Consider the following 23,973-nt stretch of genomic DNA (forward strand, 5'->3'; position numbering starts at 1 on the left):
TAGTTAATCTCAATATAACTTGTCTTCAAATTAAACGACTCTATAAAAATTGTTTTCTAGTGTGGTAAGTAAAATAGTTCTAGTTAAAGCTTCAATCAATCACCATCACTAAAAACTGGGCATCCAAACATATTGAAGTGCCTAAAAAGCACCTAATAAAAAGCACCAAAGTTTTATTTTTCTTTTTAATAAATAAAATACTTTGTTTTCTTTATTCATACTCCCTCCGTCCCTATTTACTTGTCCATATTTCCTTTTTTGGTTGTCCCTATTTAGTTGTCCATTTTGACAAATCAAGAAAGGACAACAAATTTTTTCCTATTATACCCTTATTTACACTTCTTGAAAATTGTAAAAGTGTATGTTGTTTCCCTCCAATTTATTTCACTTGAATTCAAATAAGTGGTTGTAATTTTGAAGTGAAAAGTTGTCATAAGGGTAAAATTGTAACTTCACTGTGCTAATCATTGTTGCCTTAATCTGTGTGCCATTTCTAAAGTGGACAACTAAAAAGGGACGGAGGGAGTAATATTTAGTTTCTTTTTTTTTCAAACTTTGTTTTCTTTATTGATTACTAAGATATTGTATCTATGGACTAGGATGAATTTGGCCCATCTATCCCTAAAATGCTTAAAGGAAATATCATAGCCAAAGGGGTAAGAGAAACTACAAAAAGTAGATTGAAAATCGGGTAAAAACCAACAAACGACCTCATTTTTTTTACTTGAAAATATACATTTAATCAACTTAAAAAACCTAAATAAATGATTCATGTTCATTGGTTAAATTAATTAATCAAAATAAATTAATTCATATTCATTGATTGAAAACTTGAGTTCCAAAAAAATTAAATAAGGGTAGAAGGATAAAGTTACATCATTTATTAATGCAAGTACAAAGTAAAAATATGACATATAAAAAGAAACTGAGAGAGTATTGATTTTACCACTAGACCACATATGCTATTTAATGAAATATTTATGTAGTTTTAATTATACTCCTCAACTGTAATTTTGCACCTTAAAAAACTGAGGAACTCCGACAGTTTAATTAAAATTAAATTCAAAAAACTTTTTTTATAATTTCCTTATACTTTTGCGAGAAAAATAATCTTTTGATGTTCATCGATTTTCTTTAAGAAAAAAATCATTAAAATAAAATGGAGTGTTGGTTTTTAACGTTTTTTTTTAAAGTAGTGAGACACAAGTTAAAGTTTTTTAAAAAAACATTAACATTTTGTTATTTAAAAAACATTTAGAAATGTTATGAACTAAGAAAGGACAAATGTTTCACTTTGTGTTAGTAAAGCTTTAATGAAGGCAACGGACATTGAACGAAAAAAAAAAAAAAAACTACATAGAAAAGTAATTTGTTTTGTGACATCTACTATGCAAGTCAATTCTTATACAGTAAATTATTTCTACGTACTCATGTAACACAGAAGAATTATCATTGGAGAGCTATTTTATGATTGTAATACCACGTAATCATTATGTCAAATATCATATACTAACATACTAATTAGTTTTCTATATGATTATGGTACTTTCGATGAATTTAATATACTTTGGAAAATGGTTTTTTTAAAAAATAAACTAAAGCATTTTAAGGAAGTATTTGAGAGTACTGCATTAACAGTAAAAAGTCTGCTGGCGAAGACGCTAAGATTACCAAAATACAAAAATACTAAGGAAATAAGATGTATTTATTCCATGTTTGATTAATATAAAATTACAGAACAAGTTATCTTAAAAAGTGAGATAACTAATCTCGAAATAACTTATTTTCCGAGCACATAATGAAGAATGACTATTCTGGATAAGGTAACTTTTTAAAACGAAACTAAAAAGAAATGTAGTACAAATAAATTAATTTGCTTTCACTTTTTTTATTTTTCTTTGTATTATTCCATCTAAAGGAAAAAAGATAAATAAAGTGCCAAATGAGTTCAAGAACCAAAAACACTATAAGAAGCCTCTCTTCATGTTTTTCACTCAACTCAAAGAAAACTCCCATGGAAGAAAAACATCAATCTCCTATTATTTTCAATAACAATCAGACAACTCCATCTTCATCTCTAACAAGATCAATAACCTTAAAACCATCAAAACAACAAAGCAATCACAACAAGAAAATCAAATCCAGTACTGAAAAAACCAAGAAAATTGATGACTCAAAACACCCAATTTACCACGGTGTTCGAAAACGGAGCTGGGGTAAATGGGTGTCTGAAATTCGCGAGCCGAGGAAAAAATCAAGAATTTGGCTTGGTACTTTTTCTACTGCTGAAATGGCTGCCAGAGCACATGATGTAGCTGCAATGGCCATTAAAGGTCACTTAGCTTTACTCAATTTCCCTGAATTAGCTCATCAGTTTCCTAAACCAGCTTCGAAATGCGCTAAAGATATTCAATCTGCAGCCGCGAAGGCTGCAGCTTTGAATATTTCACCAAGAAATTTTATGGAAAAACAGAGTAAATGTGTGTTAATGGAAATGCTCTGTTCTCCTGAAGAAACAGAGTCAACAGAATCATCATCTTCATCTTTGGGGAGTAATAATGAGGATCCTTTTCTTGATTTGCCAGATCTTCTACTGGATCTTACTCAAAAATTTGATAAATTTTGTTACTATAATTCAACATGGGATTTGGCTGGAGCTGTAAGCAATGACTCTAATTACTGTGAATTTTGGCCTCAAGAAGATCTCTATTTGTGGGATTACAGCCATGAAACCGCACTCGAAGTTCCACATCTGTAATAATATAATTTTTTGACGATTGATGCATGAATGCTAAAGATCTCTATTTGTGGGAGATTACAACAATCCAACCGTAGCATAAAAAAAAGGTTATAGTTCGCAAATAATATTGGATGCCGATTGTCTATTTGTTTTCAAGCTTATGGACATATAGCGTCACCCTCTGAAAGCTATTATTAAAAGATTGCAAATATCTATCGAAAGCTCAGAAATACATATACATGAAAAATGACAAATCAATATGTCGACTTTTTAGCAAGCGAAAGACACAAGCAGTAAGAAGCTTTGCTAATTTGAGAAGGTGCGATAAGGAATATGGATTTTTTTCTCTTTAACATTTTTAAGTCATGTAACTTTTTAATGATTTATATTTTTTCTAATCTTTTTTTTTTTATGTAACAAAATAGAATAAATGAGTACGGAATTGACAGTCATCTTTTATGTTATGGCATTGTAAATAAACTGATGAATAAATTATTTTCTTGATTATTGTTTTTCAGTGACTGATAAATAAATAAATTATTAGGGGAATATAATTTAGGTTTCTTCTTTTGGTAAATTATTTTTAGGGGAATCCTAATTTACCAACAATTGAAGAAAGTGAAACATGGAATCATGTGGAATTTATCATTTTACGCACGACGTTTGACAGGTTTTATATAATTCTTTTAGTAAATAAAATATTTTAATTCTTCTGCAAATCAGAGCTTATATTCTCTGGAAAAAAAAAAAAGAACACGTGAATAATTTAATCACTTTCCTTTTTTTTTTTCCCTATCCAATGAGACAAGGATATTTCTTCCTTTTTTATATATATGGCTCGTGTATGAAGTAGAGCCTTCGAACAATGATAAAATTATCTTTTATAAATCACAAACTCAAATTGTTGAATCAATCATTTATAACATAGATAAGATTATCTACGTATAGACATTCAGAAGTAAAGTCAACATTCGAATTAGTTTATAATTTCTGAACTTGTATCAAATTTATAACTTATTTTTGTTATAAAATATACAAATATATATATTGAATGAGTGTTTTTTTTAAAAGAAATTATAAATCTCAAGTCTAAGAAAAAAATATTGTGTGATATGATTAATAGTTCAATACTATAGATCTGCCCCTGCCTACATTACTATATAGTTGAGAGAAACATGAACATTTGAAGCATTTAATTGTAAACATGGGATTGAATAAGACTTTCACATGGTAATAATTAATAAAGCTAAGATATATTAATACAATCATAGTTTAGGATACAAAAGGATACATCTCTATATCCCAAATTTAGGGAATGTATTTATTGTTATTTGTTTACAATAGTGACACATAACATCATTGTCCTAATTTCTCTTTCGATATATGTCAGCTTCATTAATTTCCTTAATATTTTATAAATACAATTTATTGGTTGTGTCAAACGATAAATAAAACATACCCACACTACTAACTTGGTTTAAATCAATAACAAATAGTCACACAAAGATCAACCTAGATTGCGATAGAATGATTAAGATTTTCTCACTCTTGATTAGATGTTTCGAGTTTGAGCCTCTACGAATGAAACTTTTTTTTGTTGGACCATTGAAGATGAGATTGAATATGGAGTGAGAATATTTTTTTAAAAAAATCAGATAATCCTCTAAATTGATATAGGACATACAATTATAACCATTGTTATGCGTCAATTATAAATAAATTGAAGTCTGCTGTATAACTTTTGCTAACAATATTTTTTCATTTAAGCTCATCAATTATCTCAATTTAATTGACCAACTACGTTCAAAATTAAGATAAAAAACTGTTGTATAAATAAGTTAATAAATCATATAAAATATATTATTTCTTTTAAATATAAATGTTAAAGGTTAATATACATTAAAAGTTAAAACCTCAAGTATATTCCAATTGAAGCTAAGGTATAATTAAAGGAAATTACAGCTAGTTGCTTCATATACTATGACACGTTACGTTTCAGATTAGTTTACCTTTACCACATGAAATAAGAAAATATTAAGGATTTTTGTATTAATAGAAAAATACAAGCTGATTATTATCTAAATATGGTGAAATAGAAAATATTAAAAATGTACAGAAAATAAAAAGCAGGGTTTAAATTACTTTTTTTTTCTTAATCATTGAAATCCTCTTTTGCTTTTCATGCATTTTTACCTCTTTTTCTTGTTTCCATTTATTTTTAATTCCCCCACAACTATATACAGCAAACTCCCCACCCTACCCTAATAAGTAACAAAACCATCAAGAAATTCTAGTCAATGAAGCAAGTGAAAAATATCTTTTATATTTTTAATGATGGTGTTTGGATCATCGAGTATCTGTTATTTTTATCTGATATTGAATAACTTTGCTATTAATATTAAGCAGATATAAGAAGAAATTAACTAGTATTTTCATCTCAATTAAATATTGAACTCCAATTTCAAAATTTGTACGCATTCATTAATCGCTAAATCACGCCATTCAGTGTTGAAGCAAAGTAAAAATCATAACAAAGATTAAAAGAAAAAAATTAGCTCGATGTACGAAGTATTACATATTCAATAGGGTTCAAGGATAAGTCACACCCGAAGATGGTGAATGTAGGCAATCTACTCTGATGTACTCTTTCCGTCCACTTTTAGTTGTCATGTAGCGCTTTTCGAAAGTCAATTAGACTAATTTTAAAAGTTAAATTAGATTACATTAATTTGATATTTAAAAAAAATAGATATTCAAAAACTATACGAAAAGTACTATAAATTGCAATTTTTTTCATATTAATATGATGAAAAAATACATCATAAAATGTTAGTCAAATTTCTTATAGTTTGACCCTATAAAGGGAAACCATGACAAATAAAAATGGACGGAGGAAGTAAGTATTAATGTCAACTAATTTCATTGTTCAAATTGTGATCCTATAATTTACACTTGGGTAAATTTATCATTGTTTGGAGACTCTTCAAATCCTAATAGAAGTAAAATAACTTCTTTTTTCGTGTACCTAAATTTTAATGAGTAGAGTTGTACGATATTTATTAAACTAGTCGTGCCTAGTGAAATAGTTGAGATGCACATATTAATAATAATTAAAAAATGTGGTCCAAAGGCATGGTAATTTTGATAGGACTTGTTACCCTCTAAGATTTAGCCAACCACATATTTACAATTTTCAAATTTAACTAAAGTTGTTCTCATTGTGATAACAAATACTCCATTATCTTAGTTAATTGTCAAGAGCTGTAACATCCCCCCAAAAGAACACACAACATCAACAGTCAGAAATTAATTAGGTTTAGCTTTCATGATTAGTTTCTTAATTATTCTCTCTTTTTTTAATCTTTCTTTATGTGGTGTCATGTTAATTAGCAATATATAGAGGTTATCCTTATTAATCAAATCAAATGTGCTTTTCATGGTTGAAATAAAATATAGTATCTGCAGGTCTGATAATTAGGACAATTTAAGTACAAATTAAATACCCTCCAAATAGGGGAGAAAAGTTGGGTTTTTTGAAGTCACATCCTAATTTCGTTTTGCTCATTCCAATCGTCAAGTCTGATCAACTAGACTATTTGTCCTGTCTCCGATCTCTCACTTCATTCTGCTTTTTTTTATATTGTCGCTCGAATAATAATCACATATTTTATAATTTATATTAAAGAGATCATTGTGCCAAATTAGAAAATAATTAAAATTGTCATAGGAGGAACAAAGCTAAATTCTGCAAAGTGAAATATATTATTCCTGTACAAAGAACAAAGATATTAAAAATATCTCAAGTGTCAAGACCAAAGTCCAAATTCCAAGCATTTTATGTAAATTATAAGAAATAAAAAGAAAAAAGGTGAGATAATTACTTTGACTATTCTTTGGCACCAAACCTACAAAAGAATACGATATTAATTAATTAAAACGATCCAAAGTAGGAGTAATTTACACATCCAGGAATACTTTGTTTGTTTGTCTCTTTATTACTCCCTTCGATTAAAAAAGGAAAAAAATGTTACTTTTATATACATAAAAATTAACTGATGGAGTATCTTTTTATTTCATCCTTAATGACCACCTTTATGGCCAGTACACAAACAGAGACGGGCAAAAATTTTAAATTATAACTCTTCTTGCTTACTGAATTTTGAATTTGATTATATATTCATATTATTGAATTATACCTAACACACAATTACAATGCTTCCTTGTTGCACACAAATATTATAGTATGTTCAGACGATAAATTTTAAAGCCATAAAATTACATGGATATAAGGATCTTTTAACTAATTAAACTATGCTATATAAATTGAAACATATTAAACAAGAAAAGAAAGCATGCAAATCTTTTGGTAGGTTATAGACTTATAGTTCAGTACAACATGCAGATCAGAATGATTAAAGTCAATGGACCAAGACTTGGATGATAAGCTAGAATCCCATTTACACTAATACTTTATACCATCTGAAAATGATAGTAGTACAAATTAATTATTTTGAATTTATTTTTAAAAAACCTTATATTTTATAATTGTTGACATGTGTCTTAACATAAGGATCTTTTTTGAGATGGACCGGGCCATATGGCGGAAAATTAAGTAATCACACGACTTAAGATAGCATAATTTTTTTTAAAAATTACCATTAAAAATCTCATTTTTCCGTCTCTTTCTTAACATCTGGATACATGACTCCAGCTTTATCAAATACATTACAACTTTGTTTGTGTACAAATGTTATTGTTGATACAAACTGCAATTATTTCAAACCTAAATTAATCTGAATCTAATTTATAGTTATATATCTGATACATAACTTATATATTGTTTGCTCTGTATTGAGCAAATAAAAAATCCGAAATTAATATAATTTGGGAAACTTTCAGATAAGATATAATTACCGCCTAACGCCTAAATATTTAAGTTTCTGTACTTTATACAAAGAATTTATATACTAGCTAGCTACTCTTTGGCTATTTTTGTCATTAATAAAACTGATTTTATCTCTCCATCATTAATTCTAGTGCTAAAATTATTCAATCATGTAACTTACTAGAAGAATTATGAGAGTCGATATTGGAAAAGAAAAAGTCCAAGTATTTTGAGTATTAACAGATATTGCTAAAAATTACATGCATGTAGTCAGTGGCGGAGCCAAAAATTTTAATAAAGGGTTCAAAATCTGAGAAGTAAACACACGAACTAGTGGAAGGGGGTTCGACATATATTATACATATCTAAAAAATAGTTTTAACCATGTATAAATAGTAATATTTTTCACCGAGGGGGTTTGGATACCTAATTATAAAAGGAGGTTGTTCAATAAAAATTATGTTTAGCCAAGTTTATGTTGAAGACGGATCCTGCTTCTCTCCATTTCTCTTCTCTCCATTTTCTCCAAGTTCTAGCTTGGATTGGATGTCACGATCCGAGCCTACACCCTGGACGTGGCCGACACTCGAAGACCATTGCTGGTCCCCAAGCGAACCCTCATCCTGGTTGACTACAAGCGGAAAGTTGATTCAAGCATACAAAGCTTAAAAACTGAAATAAAAGTTCATAAAACTTAAATAGAAAGCTTTAAATCAAAAGAAAACTCCGAATAAAATAAATTATTCAACTCGCCATAAAATAGGTAACTTAAGTCTTTAAAACATTTAATAAAATAAATGAATAATACAGACTTCTCAACTATACTGACTATCTAAGAAGCCTTTAACTGATAAAGATGGAAGTCGGGACAAGACCCACGACATCCTAACAACTGATATAACTGAAAGGTAAATGAAATCCTCTGGAAGCAAGGAGGCTCACCATAGCTAACTCGAACTCTCGGATGTATCAACGAAGCTCATGTTGATGATCCTGAATACATGTGTCTGCATCATGAGAAGATGCAGGCCAAATGGCTCAGTATATGGAATGTACGAGCATGTAAGGGGAATTATAAAACATAAACATAAGCTTGAAACTTGATAAAAAGGAAACATACTTACCTCTTCTCAAACTTACTCAACTCAAGCAATACTCAAGGATACTCAAAATTACTCAAACTTACTCAACTCAGAAGTACTCAAGGATAAGATACTCAACTCAAAGATATGTTATTCGACTCTGGGTACTCAACTCTGTATACTCAACTCAATATAACTGAACTCATTTCAATAAAAAGCAATTTAAAAGAAGTGCAATATAAAGAAACAAACTGTTTAAAAACATGCTGAAAACTCTGTGTGTATGCAAGGATACAACATAACTCTGAAATGTATGTAAAAATACAATAAACTAATGTATATAAAAATACAATAACTTCTATGGGAGTTTCTCTAACCGACAACCATCACATAAAAGCTATTGTGATAATACAACGATCTTCCTCACGCTGCCAGCGCATCCTATACCCGGCCAAAGGTATAGGATCTGAACTGCCTAATGGATCCACTAGTCTATTTTGAAAAAGGTTCATCTAAAAAGTATGACCCTTTTCTATCCATGGTGGCTACATGGTTTATGGAAGCTGTGAGTTGTCTGAACTCTCCCCCATATTGGTGTTCAATACTACTCCCAAAAATATCTGTTGATTTGAGATAATTGCTCAAAAACTTAGCTTAAAGGCTATCTTGGAAATCTCAGTTTCCCTGCTTGCTTCATTTAGATAGCTATTACTCTTTTCTGAAAACTAGCCCAAAGGCCCTTTAGAAATCTCAGTTTCCGTTTTTATTTAAATGTGAAAACATTTATAAACTCTTTGGGAATACTTAGTCCCCATATACTTTTGAAGAAAAGGACTTCAAACTTTACTCTTTACTCTTTACTCTTTACTGAACTCAAAACTTAAGTCTTAAAACAAAGTTAAAACGTTTGTAAAAGACTTCTTAAAATATGGTTCATATCGAATTATGGACATGAACTACTCAATGCAAGGCTTTCAATAACCATAGATAGAACTCAAATACTTGGAACTCAAGAACTTCAATGATACTACTCATTTAAAGAATGCTCAACTCAGAGGGTTCATCAACTCAGAGGGTTCATGCAGAATTATAAGCATGAACTACTTAACTCAAGGACTCAAATATACTTCTCATCTCAAGACTGTTCGACTTATAGTGTTCATGCGGGATTATGGGCATGAAATATTCAACTCAAGGACTCAAAGATACTTCTAAAAAGGGATTAAGAACTCAACACTTAAAAGGCTTAAAACTTGAAGATACCATTTCTCTGAAAGATGCTCAACTTACGAAGTTCATGCGGAAATTATAGGCATGAAACAACTCCACTCGATGGTCTAAATAACAATATGAAACTCATGTATGTGACTCTTCTCATTCTCTGACTTATTTCCTCAAAACTTAGTTCAAATCGATAGTTGATCTCAAAGGATTCACAATTGAACTCAAAGGTTTTCTTGAACTCTACTCTTAACTCTCTCTTTAATTTGAATTATGAATTCAACAATTATGATTCATGATATGAAGGATCTCAATAACAATATAGCTATTCAATAATTAGGAATAGAACTTTTAAAAGAAACATGAATTCAAGAACTCAAAATTAACTTATCTCAAGAATACTCAAATCTAGGGAAAGTATCCTAGATTACTCTTTTACTGATCTGAAAGTAGATGTAGGGCGTGAGGATGAACTAGTCCAACACTATGATAGCCTTACATACCTAGAAGAAAAAGATTCTTGAAGAATCTTTAAGAATCTTGAAGAAGAACTTGATTAGAAGCCTTGAAACCCTAGCTTGAAGGTAAGCAGTGAAGATGAAAATCTGATTGTTTTGAGCCTTTTATTAGTCAAGAAATTCGTTTATGGTTTCTTGGAGGTAAAAGGCAAAAACGACTATTTTTAATATTTTCCCGTCGGGTAATTCGTAACAGCACTGTATAGGTTACTAAAATAGTCATAACTTTTTACTCAGAAATTGGATTGACTCGAAATTGGTGGAGTTGGAAAGTAGATTCAATTACCTTTAATTGGATAAGTTATGGCTCACGTAAATCTTAATATTGTAAGAGATATGGTCGTTTAAAGTTGACCCAAGCAGAAGCTTACATTAAAACTTAATGAAACTTCAAGAACACTTATCAAGAACTCATCAAGAACTCTAATCTTTAAATTTCAAGAACGAAATTACACTGAATAAATCATGATTGGCATGTGGGTGAAAGAACCCAACACTATGGAAGCTTACATACCTCTTAGGGATTAAACCCATGGTGAAAATCCGCAACAAGATGCAAGAATCTCGACGAACACTTGATCCTCTCATCTTTTCTCTTCTTCTTTTCTCTCAACTAAAACCCTAGGCGTAAACTAGGATTATAAAATTGAACCTAATCAGATTAGACCTCTAAAATATTACAAAAAACGAATCAAATCTGTTTGGATAAGGAAACGACCAAGATACCCCTTACTATATTTCCGGTTTTGACTTTCCTTAACTGGGCAGCCTAACTTCAAAAGGTCATATCTCATTCATCCGACCTCGAAACTTAACAAACTCGACGGCGTTGGAAAGATAGTTCAAAGATCTTCCCTACGATATATGGTAGTACACCTAACTCATCCTGAGCTATGAGTTATGGTCATTTGAAGTCAACCCAAAACTCATACTTAGCTTAACTTGCAAAATTTCAGATTTTGCTATTTCCAATTTAGTTCTTTTTCGAACTAAAGGTGCTACATCTAGTGAACTTAACACTTAAGAAATTTTAATTCCTCGGTAAAATCCTACTCACAATGAAGGATGGTTTAAGTTAGCTCAAAAAATTTCTGGGGTGTTACATTAGAGACACATGTCATAGTTTAGAACTAATGGTTGAGATCTAATAGATTAAAGCAAAGTCCTTGTCACGACCCAGATCATCGTGATTGACACCTATGCTAACCCTCTGGTGGGAGAACCTTTACTACAACCCAAACTAACAAATTTTATGAAAACTAAGGCATTTAAAGATACGGAAGCAGGTTTAAATGACTAAAATAAATAGAGTCCCCATAAACTCCAAGGTTTTAACAAACAACTAACCAAACTAATGCGGAAATTCAATCCCTAGAAACTGAAGGTCAATGTACCAAAACTCTAACAAGATTCATAAGTCTAAACAAGAAAATCATCTAAAGAACTAATCTAAGTTCGAATAGGATGGACTAAACAAAAAGAGAACTCGAGGCAGCCCGAAAAAACTGGCTCACCATTGAATTCGAATCAGCAATCACTGATCTTCTAAGCGAGGTCTGTCAATAGCCGTCGGAAGATGCCATGTACTCAACAAAAATAAGAGAAAGTGCAGTATCAGTACACAACCACCGTGTACTGCTAGGATCACACGGCTATCCCACAAAGTGTAACATAAACAAGTTAATACAACACTATAAAACAGGCCAATACCGAACATATACAATATTAGTCATCTTTTCAGGACCAAGGTAGCATCCCACATTCTCAATAATACACATTGGTTATCAATTTAGAGCAACATACAGTCTTCCAATATCAATCATCATTAGATATGAACGTAATCATCACAAGTAGATACACAACACAATTCAATGGTCCTCTCATGGAACTCACACCCAAATTGTTAGCATACCGAAACGTGGTATCCGATCCAATGTTTATGTCAGAATGTGACAATCGATCATATATGTATGTCGGAACGTGGCAACCAATCTCAGTTAGTTATGCCGAAACGTGGCAACCGATCTCAGTTAGTTATGCCGGAACATGGCAACCGATCCATTCAACACACCACAATCACAATCACAAGTATATTCTCAATAATCATACAATCAAGAAGTGATTCATGTCATACATTTATTTGTTCATACTCATACAATTAGTGTGATCAACAATGCAACATTTGCATACATACATGCATCATAATGAAGCAAGAACAAACATATATCACCCAATCATGAAATCACAACCATCACATACCTCGAATCCAAGCTTGAATCCCCTAAAGCATTTGAATCTTCCATTTCCGGATACTTCCCGCTTGTCCGTGGTCTAAAAACATACAATTAACGCAATGATTAATAAATGAGGCCTAATTACTCAGATTATAATCAACATTATCAACCGTAGGCCAACCCAAGATCTCAATACTCAAATTAGGGCTTTTTCCACCATTAACTTCAGATCAAAACCTTTCCCCAATGATAATTACCCAAGAAACTACGTTCCACGGATCGAAAAACGGATTCGGGGAGTTAAAACCTTACCTTTAACCTCAAGAATGGTGAAAAATGGTCAAGAACTTGTCTGGGGTCGTTCCTTAACTCTCAACGTCGAAAAGTGCAGAATAAAGACGATTTGGAGTTTATTTACGACCTTCAGTCGCGTCTAGCCCGCCACAACGACATCCACCCTGTTATAGCGGCCCCGCCCTGGTGGCAGAAATCCCGCCCCAGCGGCTTGCATGGAACCAGTGAGCTATTTTAATAATTTCAAGATCCCTATATCACAACACACCTTTAACCAACGACGCTCAGAAAATATCATTTACGCTAAGATCGATTTCGGGAGTTCTACTCACCCGAATTCAATTTTGAAATATCGTACAGATTCCTAAACGACTTATCTAACCACTCATGTAATCAAAATCATAAATAAGTCACCCGATTGTTATCAAATTTCCCTACACCTTAACGACTCTTATTTCGTCCAAATCTGGACTAGGTTGGGAAATTCATAGTTACTACTCAAAAGTTTTCTGACCCCAATTCTTTTTCCATCAGCTTTTCTATAACGACGTGAACAGATCGTTATAGTCCTAACCATAGTTATTTACTTCCATATATTTGCTTCTTAAATATTTTTGCAATCCAACAATTCTAGATTTACATTATATTTTTCCTAAATATAAATTTATTTTCTTAATTTCTTAAGTAATTTTTTGCTGATTTTTTTAATTTTTTCCACTAACATTTGCCATTTCTCAAATAGTATTTGCCAAATTAAAAATTGTGATCTGACGTTTTTTTTTTATTTTAAGAGTAAAATAAAGTTGTCACTCAACTTTAAATTCTTTCTTACTCCCTAAATGGAGTCCATATATATTGCTCTATAGACACTGTATCTCTTAATACTCAATTAGAATAATAAAAACGTTTAACTACATTATAATTTTTTTCAAAAAAAGTAAAAATATTTAGTAGAAGTTTTAAATATGTATGCAGGGTAGTAAAAAAAGTTTTTAATATATTTAGGGAAAATATAATTGATTGCAAAAATATTTAAGAAGTAAATATATAGAAGTAAATAACGATGATTAGGACTCTACTTTAATCAATTAGATCACAACCATTAATTTTAAACTATGACATGTGTCTCCAATCCAAGCTAGAACTTGGGAAAAATGGAGAGAAGAAGAATGGAGAGGAGCCGGATCCGTTGAAGACAAGTACATACTATCAAAGATTCTGAGAATATGGATATAGATCGGGGAGGATGTAGTTCTATAATATCCAATTCATCTAAATTCAATAGTTTTTACATAGTACAAATTTATATGTAAACAAATTATAAAAAATAATAAGTCTGAATCCAATATTTTAAATTTTAATAGGTTGAGTAAAATTGTCCATAAAATTCAAATAATGAATCCTTTCACTTTAAACTAGAGATTTCAAATTCAAACTCTGAAAATGAAAAAAAAAAATCTTGATATAGCAAGCAATCCTCTCTTTAATTGGCCTTATGCCACGAGAATCTGAATTAATAGGCCATAAAGCAGATTTCGAGTATTGAATGAAAACGGAAAACAAAATCGGGAACAAAAGGATGGAGTTTTTTTTAGTTTTTAAATTATTTTATATAAATACATAAAATATTTTCTCTCTACATTTTTTTGTGATTTGCTTCCACTTAAGTCTCAAGGGGAAAGGGGGCACAAATTTAATGGTGAATTATGATTTTATTTTTTATTAATTCAAAAATACTGAAATATATAAGAAAAAGAAAAGGATATCTTCTATTTAACAGTAGAAATATTGTAGAATTTAAATTAAACTATCCAAAATTCTTATATTAGTAAATGAAATTTCTTAGAATTTAATCAAATTAATGTATTACAAACACATGATTAATATCTTATTACTTAAAATAACTCATACTAATTATATAAATAATAATAATAATAATAATAGTAAAAATTATGCAAACCACATAGTGTAATAGACAAATTACATTCTATCCTTACTCTTTTATTAATTATAAAAATCCCTTTTTTTATACCTTTCGGATACATAATTGTGAGGACGGATACATTAATTTAGACACTTTTGTTATTAGTTTACTGTGTTAAATAAGAGACTAAAAACAGAAAATATAATTGAATCCCATAAATAAAGTGTACGTTTCTTTCTTTTAACAATCAGTCGTTCACAAAAAGGTAACATAACTAGGAAATTAAAATTTCTAATTGTCAAATTGTATCTCCCTGTTCTTCCAAATACCTGTAGAAGCTTGATTCAAAAAAATTTGCAGCGAAATTTTGTGAAGATTCATAATGAATATTTCGATATTGTTAAGGCATTCGGAAATATGGAAATGTGATGTTAGGTACAAGCAATACAAAAGTGATGGGATAGCGGTTGGAGAAAATATTTCATTCGTGAACCTTATTTCCGCCATTGCTGCTGAGTTAAAAGATCTGATAACAAAAGGTATGTGAACAAATAATCTTGTGATACACATATCATATAACTTTCTTTGTTTTGTTTTGAATTTGTTTAATACTATATTATTCACGATACACTGTTATTTGCAAACTATATTCATAATTAGGTTGCATCTTATGTATTGGGTGTTGCATCGTATGTGTAAGGTGTTTAGATTTGTGTATCATTGCGTGATAATTACAAAGTATCATATACGTTTGAAATACTTCTTTGTTCTTTTAATGTATCAATGAATAGAAACGGGTAATTGTGGTACATAGATGTGTTTTGCATTATTTTTTCTATATGTATCTAAAACATGTAATACTGTGGGGAGAGTAATATGTATGATAAACTAAGAGTATATATGATCCGTTGAGCTGAGTTATAATAATGTATCTTGAAGTGTAATTTTTTTTTGGAATGGCACAATAAACATTAAATAATAAATATATTTGGTACAATTGCAGCTATGTATTAGTGTGTTATGCAGTTCCAATGGAATCAATGTAGGACAAAAGTGATTGGCCAGTTTCGAAATATGTTTTGGAAGAAGTTGTCTTGCCGCCAAGATACAAAAGAATACCCAGTAGATCAAGGAAAAAAAGGAAGAAAAATCCAGATGAAAAACTAACATCAAGCACAATTTGTTGTGGGCGATGTGGACAAGAAGGACACAATCGAAGAACTTGTACTTTCTTCCCGAAAGAATCTTGATCAATACTTTTTTGGAGTACTTTATTTTTTAGATCTAATAATACTCAAATTATAATATTTATTTTCATTGTTACAAATGTTTACATTAAAAAGTACTTTTAGCTTACTAATTTCCGATTCAATAAATTGAAATGTTACTTTTTCAGTTCTGCCTATATTTTTTTATTGTTAATTTCTGAGAAATTGAATCTGGTATACATATTGTGTATTGTTTTGTGTTTGATACAAAGTTATTTTTAAAATACACATTGTATTGGTTAAGTAGTTAATGTATCTGTAACTATTGCTAATAAGTACTGAAAATACTATTACATTGCATTGATTTGTTCAATATAATGAATCTGATACTTGATTCTTTGAAAATTTTTGTATCGAATAATATAGTATCAAGTGTTGTGATATGTACCGAATAAGAGTTGTGATGTGTATCGGATAAGAGACATAATGTTAAAAGGTACTAAATATATTAGAAATTAAGAGGATTGTAACAATTGTATATATATAGTATCAGGTTTTGTGAGACACATCAATTTGTGATTTTGAAAGCATGATAAATAATAATTGTGTATCATATACATAATACATCTTTTGGCAAATTTGTATCAGCTTATAATATAGTATCAAGTGTAGTCATTTGTACCAAATTTATAAGAGACATAATGTTAAAAGGTACTAAATATATTGAAAATTAATTGATTTGTATCAAGTATAAAAATATAGTATTAGGTGTTGTGATACATACAAATTTGTTATATCAAAAGTAATCGTGTATCATATACATAATAAATTGTTGAAAAATCTTGTATCTACTAATAATATAGTATCAACTATAGTGATGTGTACTATACTTATAAGAGACAAAATTTAACAAGGTATTAAATATATTGAAAACAAAATGAAAAGCGAAATAAACAATTTTCAACATAAAAACTCTTCATATTTAGAAGTAGTATCTTCAAAAGGGAAGAAATACTCAAAAAAACACTAATTAATGTATCTTAAAAACAATAGATCATCAACAATTGTCGGTGAATCGATACATAAAAATCTATTCTACATTAACAAGATCATCTTCTGTTGGTAGAGTGTAGTCACTCTTCAGCCTTGTAGGATCATCATTCTCGCTAACATATCCCATCTTGTCCTTGTTGAGACCATACTTTCATAACAATGTTGCATATCTTGTGCGAAGATAGTCACTTCGAAAATCATTAGATGGGATGTTGATTTCATCGCTCAAAAATTCAACAAAACAACAAAAAACATTCCGCAATCACTACAAAAAAAAAAAGATACATTTTAAAAACAGATCAAATGTGTAAGTAAAAGAAAAATTGATTCAATAGTTACAGACTGTCGCTTTCTTGTTGCATAATATCTTGAACATATTCCACCTCAAACGAATGTTGTGGATCCAATAGTTCAATAGGGGAAGACATAAATTTAAAACAAAATAAATAAATACTAAAATACATGGTTCAAAATACATAACCTGGATAGTGTAGGTCGAGATATGGCAAAGGCAACCTTTCTACCTCTTTTTTTTTGTTGTTGTTTTTCAACCTTTGCTTTCGATGATGCAGGTTGATGCATGTACATCCTTTTTCGCTTTTGGCTTCTCTAAACTTTAATTTGCCATTGTTAAAGGATCCTGCAAGCTTTTAGATCTGTTTTTGTCCATTTTGAATTATCAAACTCAAAGATTCACTTAGTATTAGGTGTAACTATTTGGGTAATCTCAATGCTAAATGAAGGATCATCCATATGTATTAGACAAAATGATGAAATAAGAAAAACCGAAGAAGAAAATTGAAGAAGATGAAAGTACCTACAGATCTGAAATTAGTTGACTAGAGAGAAACCTCTTGAAATTCAAATTTTGATTAATGTGGTAACTGATTTAATTATGTGAGTGAAAAGAGGGAGAAATTGAAGGAGTAAATATAGGAGTTAGAAACGTGTTGGAGTGGAAATGAAATAATGTATCCGGCAGTTGGGTTTTGAGTGAAAAGAAGAGATTTTCATATTATCTCCGGTCTCTCCTATGCTTAAATTTGAGTATTCATAAAATGAACGTTCATAAAAATCAACATGTCAATAACAATAATAATATTACAAAATATATGTGTTGAGAAGCAGTAGAAAACTATTTATCTCATTCTTCATCAATTTGGTAGCGTTACACAATATACATTTACGATAATTTTATTACTCCATTTCCTTCCTTGAAATATCAATGCCTTGCAACGATATTCCTATCACAAGTAATCCATATAAAATACCAAAATCATGTAGTGTAATAGTAACATCTCCTATTCTTAAGGATGGCAAAAAGGATGGGTAAGGTGATTATTGGACAAAGACAGATTAAATTCATAAAGATCTCAATTTATTCTGCATAACCTCAATTTTTATAATCCATCTTACCAATTTTTTTATTATCAATTTTCAAAGCTACAGTTATTCATTTAATATAATTTGTCAGTTTTCCTTTTCTCATGTTTTACATCCATGTTTAAGCATGTAAATGTTAATTGTCCGTATAAAAAAATGCAAATATTAATTATTGCCAACAATATAACATTGGGAGAGATTGTTATCAATTTATCGCAAAATATTAATATTGAATTTAATAATATCGAATTAATTAATTTCTCATGATATATAATATAATATTTGTTAAAATTAAAATTATCGTACCAAAACTTGTGCCATGTCCACCCTAGACACATGGGTGCCACAAATTGAAAGAGGCAACAAATGATTTTTAAAATAAATTGAACCCCATTAAATTAAATGATGAAACAAATATTTTTAAAATAAATTGAAGTCCCATAAACTAAATGATGAATAAAAGAAGCGAAACGTGATTCCATAATTTTTTTTTCCAGTTAATCCATATGAAATTTTTTCAAAAAATTATTCTAATAGCTTTAGTAAATTTTAGAATAACTTACAGTAAATGAGAAAAATAATTTAAAATAAAATTTTATAAGAAAAAAAAAACATGTTAACTTGAAGAATTTAACAGTAGAGAGATAAGAAAAATTGCCTCTAATAATGTAATATAACTAATTGGTATATAATTGAAAGAACGAATATGATGTGTCTTACACAAAAAGAACATTAACGACGGATGACTTTTATCGTTAAACAATAGAAATTTGTCGCAATTCATATTTAACGATAGTCGATAGATGACTTTTGTAATTAAATAATAAACAAGAATTTAATGACGGATTAATTATCTAAAAATCTATAGGCATGGACTCTATTCAGTACTAATAATTAACGACAAATTTCTTAGCTAATTTCCTATTTTCTAGTGTTTGATTTCTCATGGTTAATGACATGAGAATAACATTAATCAACCAATAAAAAGCACCTATATATCTTTCAAGCTCCATACAACAATCTATTTTCCAACTAGTACATATCACCAATATATATACAATATATATTTTTTTTTCTTTTAATTATTATGTCTTATTTTTTGTCAAGTCTATTTATTAATTCTATGAAATTGAAGATCTTTCGAAACAACATATTTCCATATGATTTTAAGGCTACCTCGTATCCTTTCAACACCTTCAGTCATCATTCGTCGAAAGTGGTAATTTTTAATCTCATCTAATCTTATATAATCACACATTTATTTTTACACCATTAGTACATATAATTTAAATCTAAATGAAAAATTAGGTAGACAGTTTATTGTTCAACTCAGGACAACTAAAATCTAAGTTATGTACATAAAGATTTTTTGCAAGCTGGAAAAACTGTGAATAAATTATCTATTACAGACTTTGCTAGCTTGTGTCATAATCAATTGGAGTAGTAATCAATTTTGTCCTTAAAAACGTACTATTTAATTTGTCCCTAGGCTTATACAGGTACTTGGTGGTACAAAAAATAAGTCATGGTTGATTTTTCAAACTTTGTACTTTAATTTCCCCGCTTAACGGAACATGCTACTGCCCAACTATATATGTTGACACCACGATTGTACATTTTTGTCTTCAAAAGGACATATTGCACTACATATTTAATTTATTATATAAAGTTTATAAATCAAAAGGTTGCTTAAAGTTAGTTTCCATTTTAAGTGTGCATGTTCATGTGCCCTTCCTATTCAAGGTCTCTGTCAATTACACTCCCAGCCATTGTGATAGCAGAAATAATAGAGAAGAGAACAGTAGAAATAATAAATAATATAATTATGTCGAAGTAAAAAGAGACAACAGATAATATCAAAATCGAAGAATGTGTTAGTATGAGAGTGATAATATACTAATACTGATAAAGAAACTAAACAATATAATGAGTTGCAACCTTATAGGTGTGTTATGTTCTATATATTTGATCATCTCTTCCCAATATATTTCTTCGACCCACTTTTACCTCGGTTCATCATAGCCCACCCCTTACACTTTTTTATTGAGATATCAGTGTATCTCTTTTTTATATATGCTTAAACCATCTAAATCTTACTTTTCTCGTCTCGTCAAACAGGCACCTTAAAACTTAAAAAGTGCACATGCAAACAAGCTTACCCCATCCACCTAGCTACAATGAGAAAAGGATCAGCGATGACTTTGCCGGAGTTCATTTAATTGTTGATCTCTACCCTCTCTTATTTAGTATCTTATTTTTGGTGAGCTTAAAATATATTATGTCATCTCACACCTCCTTACTAAGACATTTGTGCTTTTCTTGTCCTCTTCATATATTCAAATATCTCAGTCTCGCTTTTTGCATCTTGTTTACCACAGAGGTCACTCTCACCTTGTCTTGAATATCTTTATTTCTAATCTTATCTCTTCTAAGTATGTCCACACATCTATCTAAGTATCTTCAGCTTCTAAACGCACTCGACCCTATACAACATAATTGGCCTAACAATCACTGAACTTACCAAGTCTTGATGACACTTCCTATTGGAGATGGAACAAGTTATCTAATTAAGCTCTAATCTTGATTTTAATCCCAAAATTATAACCTTTAAGATATCTCAATTTTAAACCAAACGACACCTAATTGTAGTGGAAGATAGTTAGTACTTAGTAGTAGTATTTGCTTTCACTTTTTTTTCTTTGGAATTATTCCATCTAAAGTAAAAAAGATAAAAAGTGCCAATAAGTCCAAAAACCAAAACACTATAATAAGCTTAACTCTATAGCTTCCTCTCCTACTACTTAGAAAACTCCCATGGAAGAAAAAGATGAATCTCCCATTATTTTCAACAACAATCAAACAACTTCTTCTTCATCTCTAACAAAAAGACCAATAACCTTAAAATCATCAAATCAAGAAACCAATTACTACAAGAAAATCAAATCCAGTACTGAAAAAACCAAGAAAATTGATGACTCAAAACACCCAATTTACCACGGTGTTCGAAAACGGAGCTGGGGAAAATGGGTGTCTGAAATTCGCGAGCCGAGGAAAAAATCAAGAATCTGGCTTGGTACTTTTGCTACTGCTGAAATGGCTGCCAGAGCACATGATGTAGCTGCAATGGCCATTAAAGGTCACTTAGCTTTACTCAATTTCCCTGAATTAGCTCATCAATTTCCTAAACCATCTTCGAAATGCGCTAAAGATATTCAATCAGCAGCCGCAAAGGCTGCAGCTTTGGATATTTTACCAAGAAATTGTATGGAAAAACAGAGTACAGATGAGTTAATGGAAATGCCCTGTTCTCCTGAAGAAACAGAGTCAACAGAATCATCTTTGAGGAGTAATAGCGAAGACCCTTTTCTTGATTTGCCAGATCTTCTTATGGATCTTACTCAAAAATTTGATAAATTCTGTTACGACAATTCACCATGGGATTTGGCTGGAGCTGAAAGCAATGACTCTAATTACAGTGAATTTTGGCCTCAAGAAGATCTCTGTTTGTGGGACTACAGACTCGAAGCCCCACAATTGTAATAGTATAATTTTTCAACGAAAGGTATTTAACTAAATGGACGCATATTGAAGGTCTCTAAATGTGGGATTACAGCAATGGAACTGCATTTGAAATTCTGTTATTGCATCAATATAATTTTCTGATGAAAGGATTAAGTAGCATGAAAAATAATTGAAGATCGTGGATGAAGTCTCTGCAGTAGTATGCTTGGTAAAAAGAAGTGTAACTGACAGTAATTTTTGTTTTTACCTCATTGAATTCATGAAAAATAAGTTCTCTCTTATACGAGGGGAGCCTTGCGGCAATAATAAGTACTGTAACTTATTATAAATTATTTCCAATATATATATATGATTGGCTGATCGCTACATTATATCTTGAGGTGCAGTTCCTTTTCGAATTTTATTAACGCGGGATGCTTTGTGGATCAAGTGAACCTCTCATTGTAAAATGTAAACAAATGAATAAGTTGTTTTCTTGATTTTAATTTTTATTTTTCATTTGCTGCATGCATACAATTATTATTTTTGTTTTGTTTAGCTTGCTTCTTTTGGTAAAAGTACTTAAGGGGAATCCTAATTTACCAACAATAGAAGAAATACAACTGGAAGCATGTGAAATTTATCATTTCATGCACGACGTTTGTCAGATTTTTATAATATTTTAAATACGTAAAATATTTTATTTTGATTTTCTGCAAATCAGAGCTTATATTCCCTGAAAAAGAGAAAGAAAAAAACATGTGGAATAAAAGTTTGGCCACTTCAGTTGTAAACAGAAAACGGCGGTGAGATAAGAGGTTTCCCTTTTTTCTTTCACTTTTCATTTCTTTTCTTTGCCTTTTTTTTAAAAAAAAAATAACTCATAAATGGACAACTCTTTAATTTTTATTTTAAAAAAAAATCCTTAAAGAATTATTTGTATTTTCCTCCACACCAAACTCATGTAGAAGTCGTTTGACAGAGTGTATAAGCAAAAATAATGTATGCGCTAATTCTTCGCATTAGTAATACCTTGTTTTGTATATTTTTTCCATGCTATATATAACTAATGAATTATTCATTTGGTAGGGTGTATAAAAATAATATTAAATAGAGTGTATTAGTAATACTTGCATTAGTTACGTTTGTATTAATTATACATAGATAATTTTTATACATTGTTTTGTTTGGTGTAATAAAATTTGCATGCATTGCATAAAAATATTAATTTACAAAAATATCCTCCACAATTATGGTGAAAAAGGTGTAAAAAGGGTTTTGAGGAGTAATTAGGTCTTAAATCATGCTAATGCATGCATTAAATCCCTTGCATTACTAATATCTATAAATTTGTGATATTAATAATACACACCGTAATACACAATAGAGTGTATAACTAATACATAAGTTGAAAAAGTGTACCAAACATGCATTATTTCTCCTAATAAACTCTATCAAACGACCCCTATTGTGTATTAAGGTGTGTACTACTAATGCCATAGATTTTTAGGTATTAGTAATGCAAGGGGTTTTAATGCATGCATTAGCCCAGGTAAAAAGCTCATTGCCCCTCAAAGTCTTTTTACATCTTTTCCATCATAATTGTGAACGGTATCTTTGTAAATAAATATTTTTATGCAATGCATACTATTTTTAATACACCAAACTAAATAATGTATAAGATATAATCTATGTATAATTAATGCAACACACTCTTATTAGTCCGCTGAAAACGCCTCATTTAATTAATCACATCACTAATTAGAAGAAAAGGAATATAATTTATTTATTTTTTAAAAAAGTATCAAATGACTTGTAATTTTTCTAAACTTATGTACGTCCTTTGAAACGTCTCATTTAATTAATTACATCACTAATTAGAAGAAGAATAGAATTATTTTTTAAAAAAGTAATAAATGACTTGTAATTT

At 30.1% G+C, this 23,973-nt stretch overlaps 1 protein-coding gene across 2 annotated transcripts; it reads left to right on the forward strand.

Moving 5' to 3' along the window:
* The first annotated feature begins 1,990 nt into the window (after positions 1–1,990).
* On the forward strand, positions 1,991–22,097 carry LOC125841519 (ethylene-responsive transcription factor ERF038-like). 2 transcript variants are annotated; one of them, XM_049520672.1, is made up of 2 exons: positions 1,991–2,480; positions 21,826–22,097. In XM_049520672.1, exons 1-2 carry the CDS (start codon positions 2,015–2,017, stop codon positions 22,080–22,082), a joined length of 723 nt encoding a protein of 240 aa, XP_049376629.1. In that variant the 5' UTR covers positions 1,991–2,014; the 3' UTR covers positions 22,083–22,097. The 2 variants fall into 2 exon arrangements, with proteins under 2 accessions (XP_049376629.1, XP_049376631.1); XM_049520674.1 differs by having other exon boundaries at positions 1,991–2,333; positions 21,679–22,097.
* The last annotated feature ends 1,876 nt before the right edge of the window (positions 22,098–23,973 follow it).

The sequence above is a fragment of the Solanum stenotomum genome, chromosome 10 (assembly GCF_019186545.1).
Source record: "Solanum stenotomum isolate F172 chromosome 10, ASM1918654v1, whole genome shotgun sequence".
In the NCBI taxonomy this organism is placed as follows: Eukaryota; Viridiplantae; Streptophyta; class Magnoliopsida; order Solanales; family Solanaceae; genus Solanum; species Solanum stenotomum.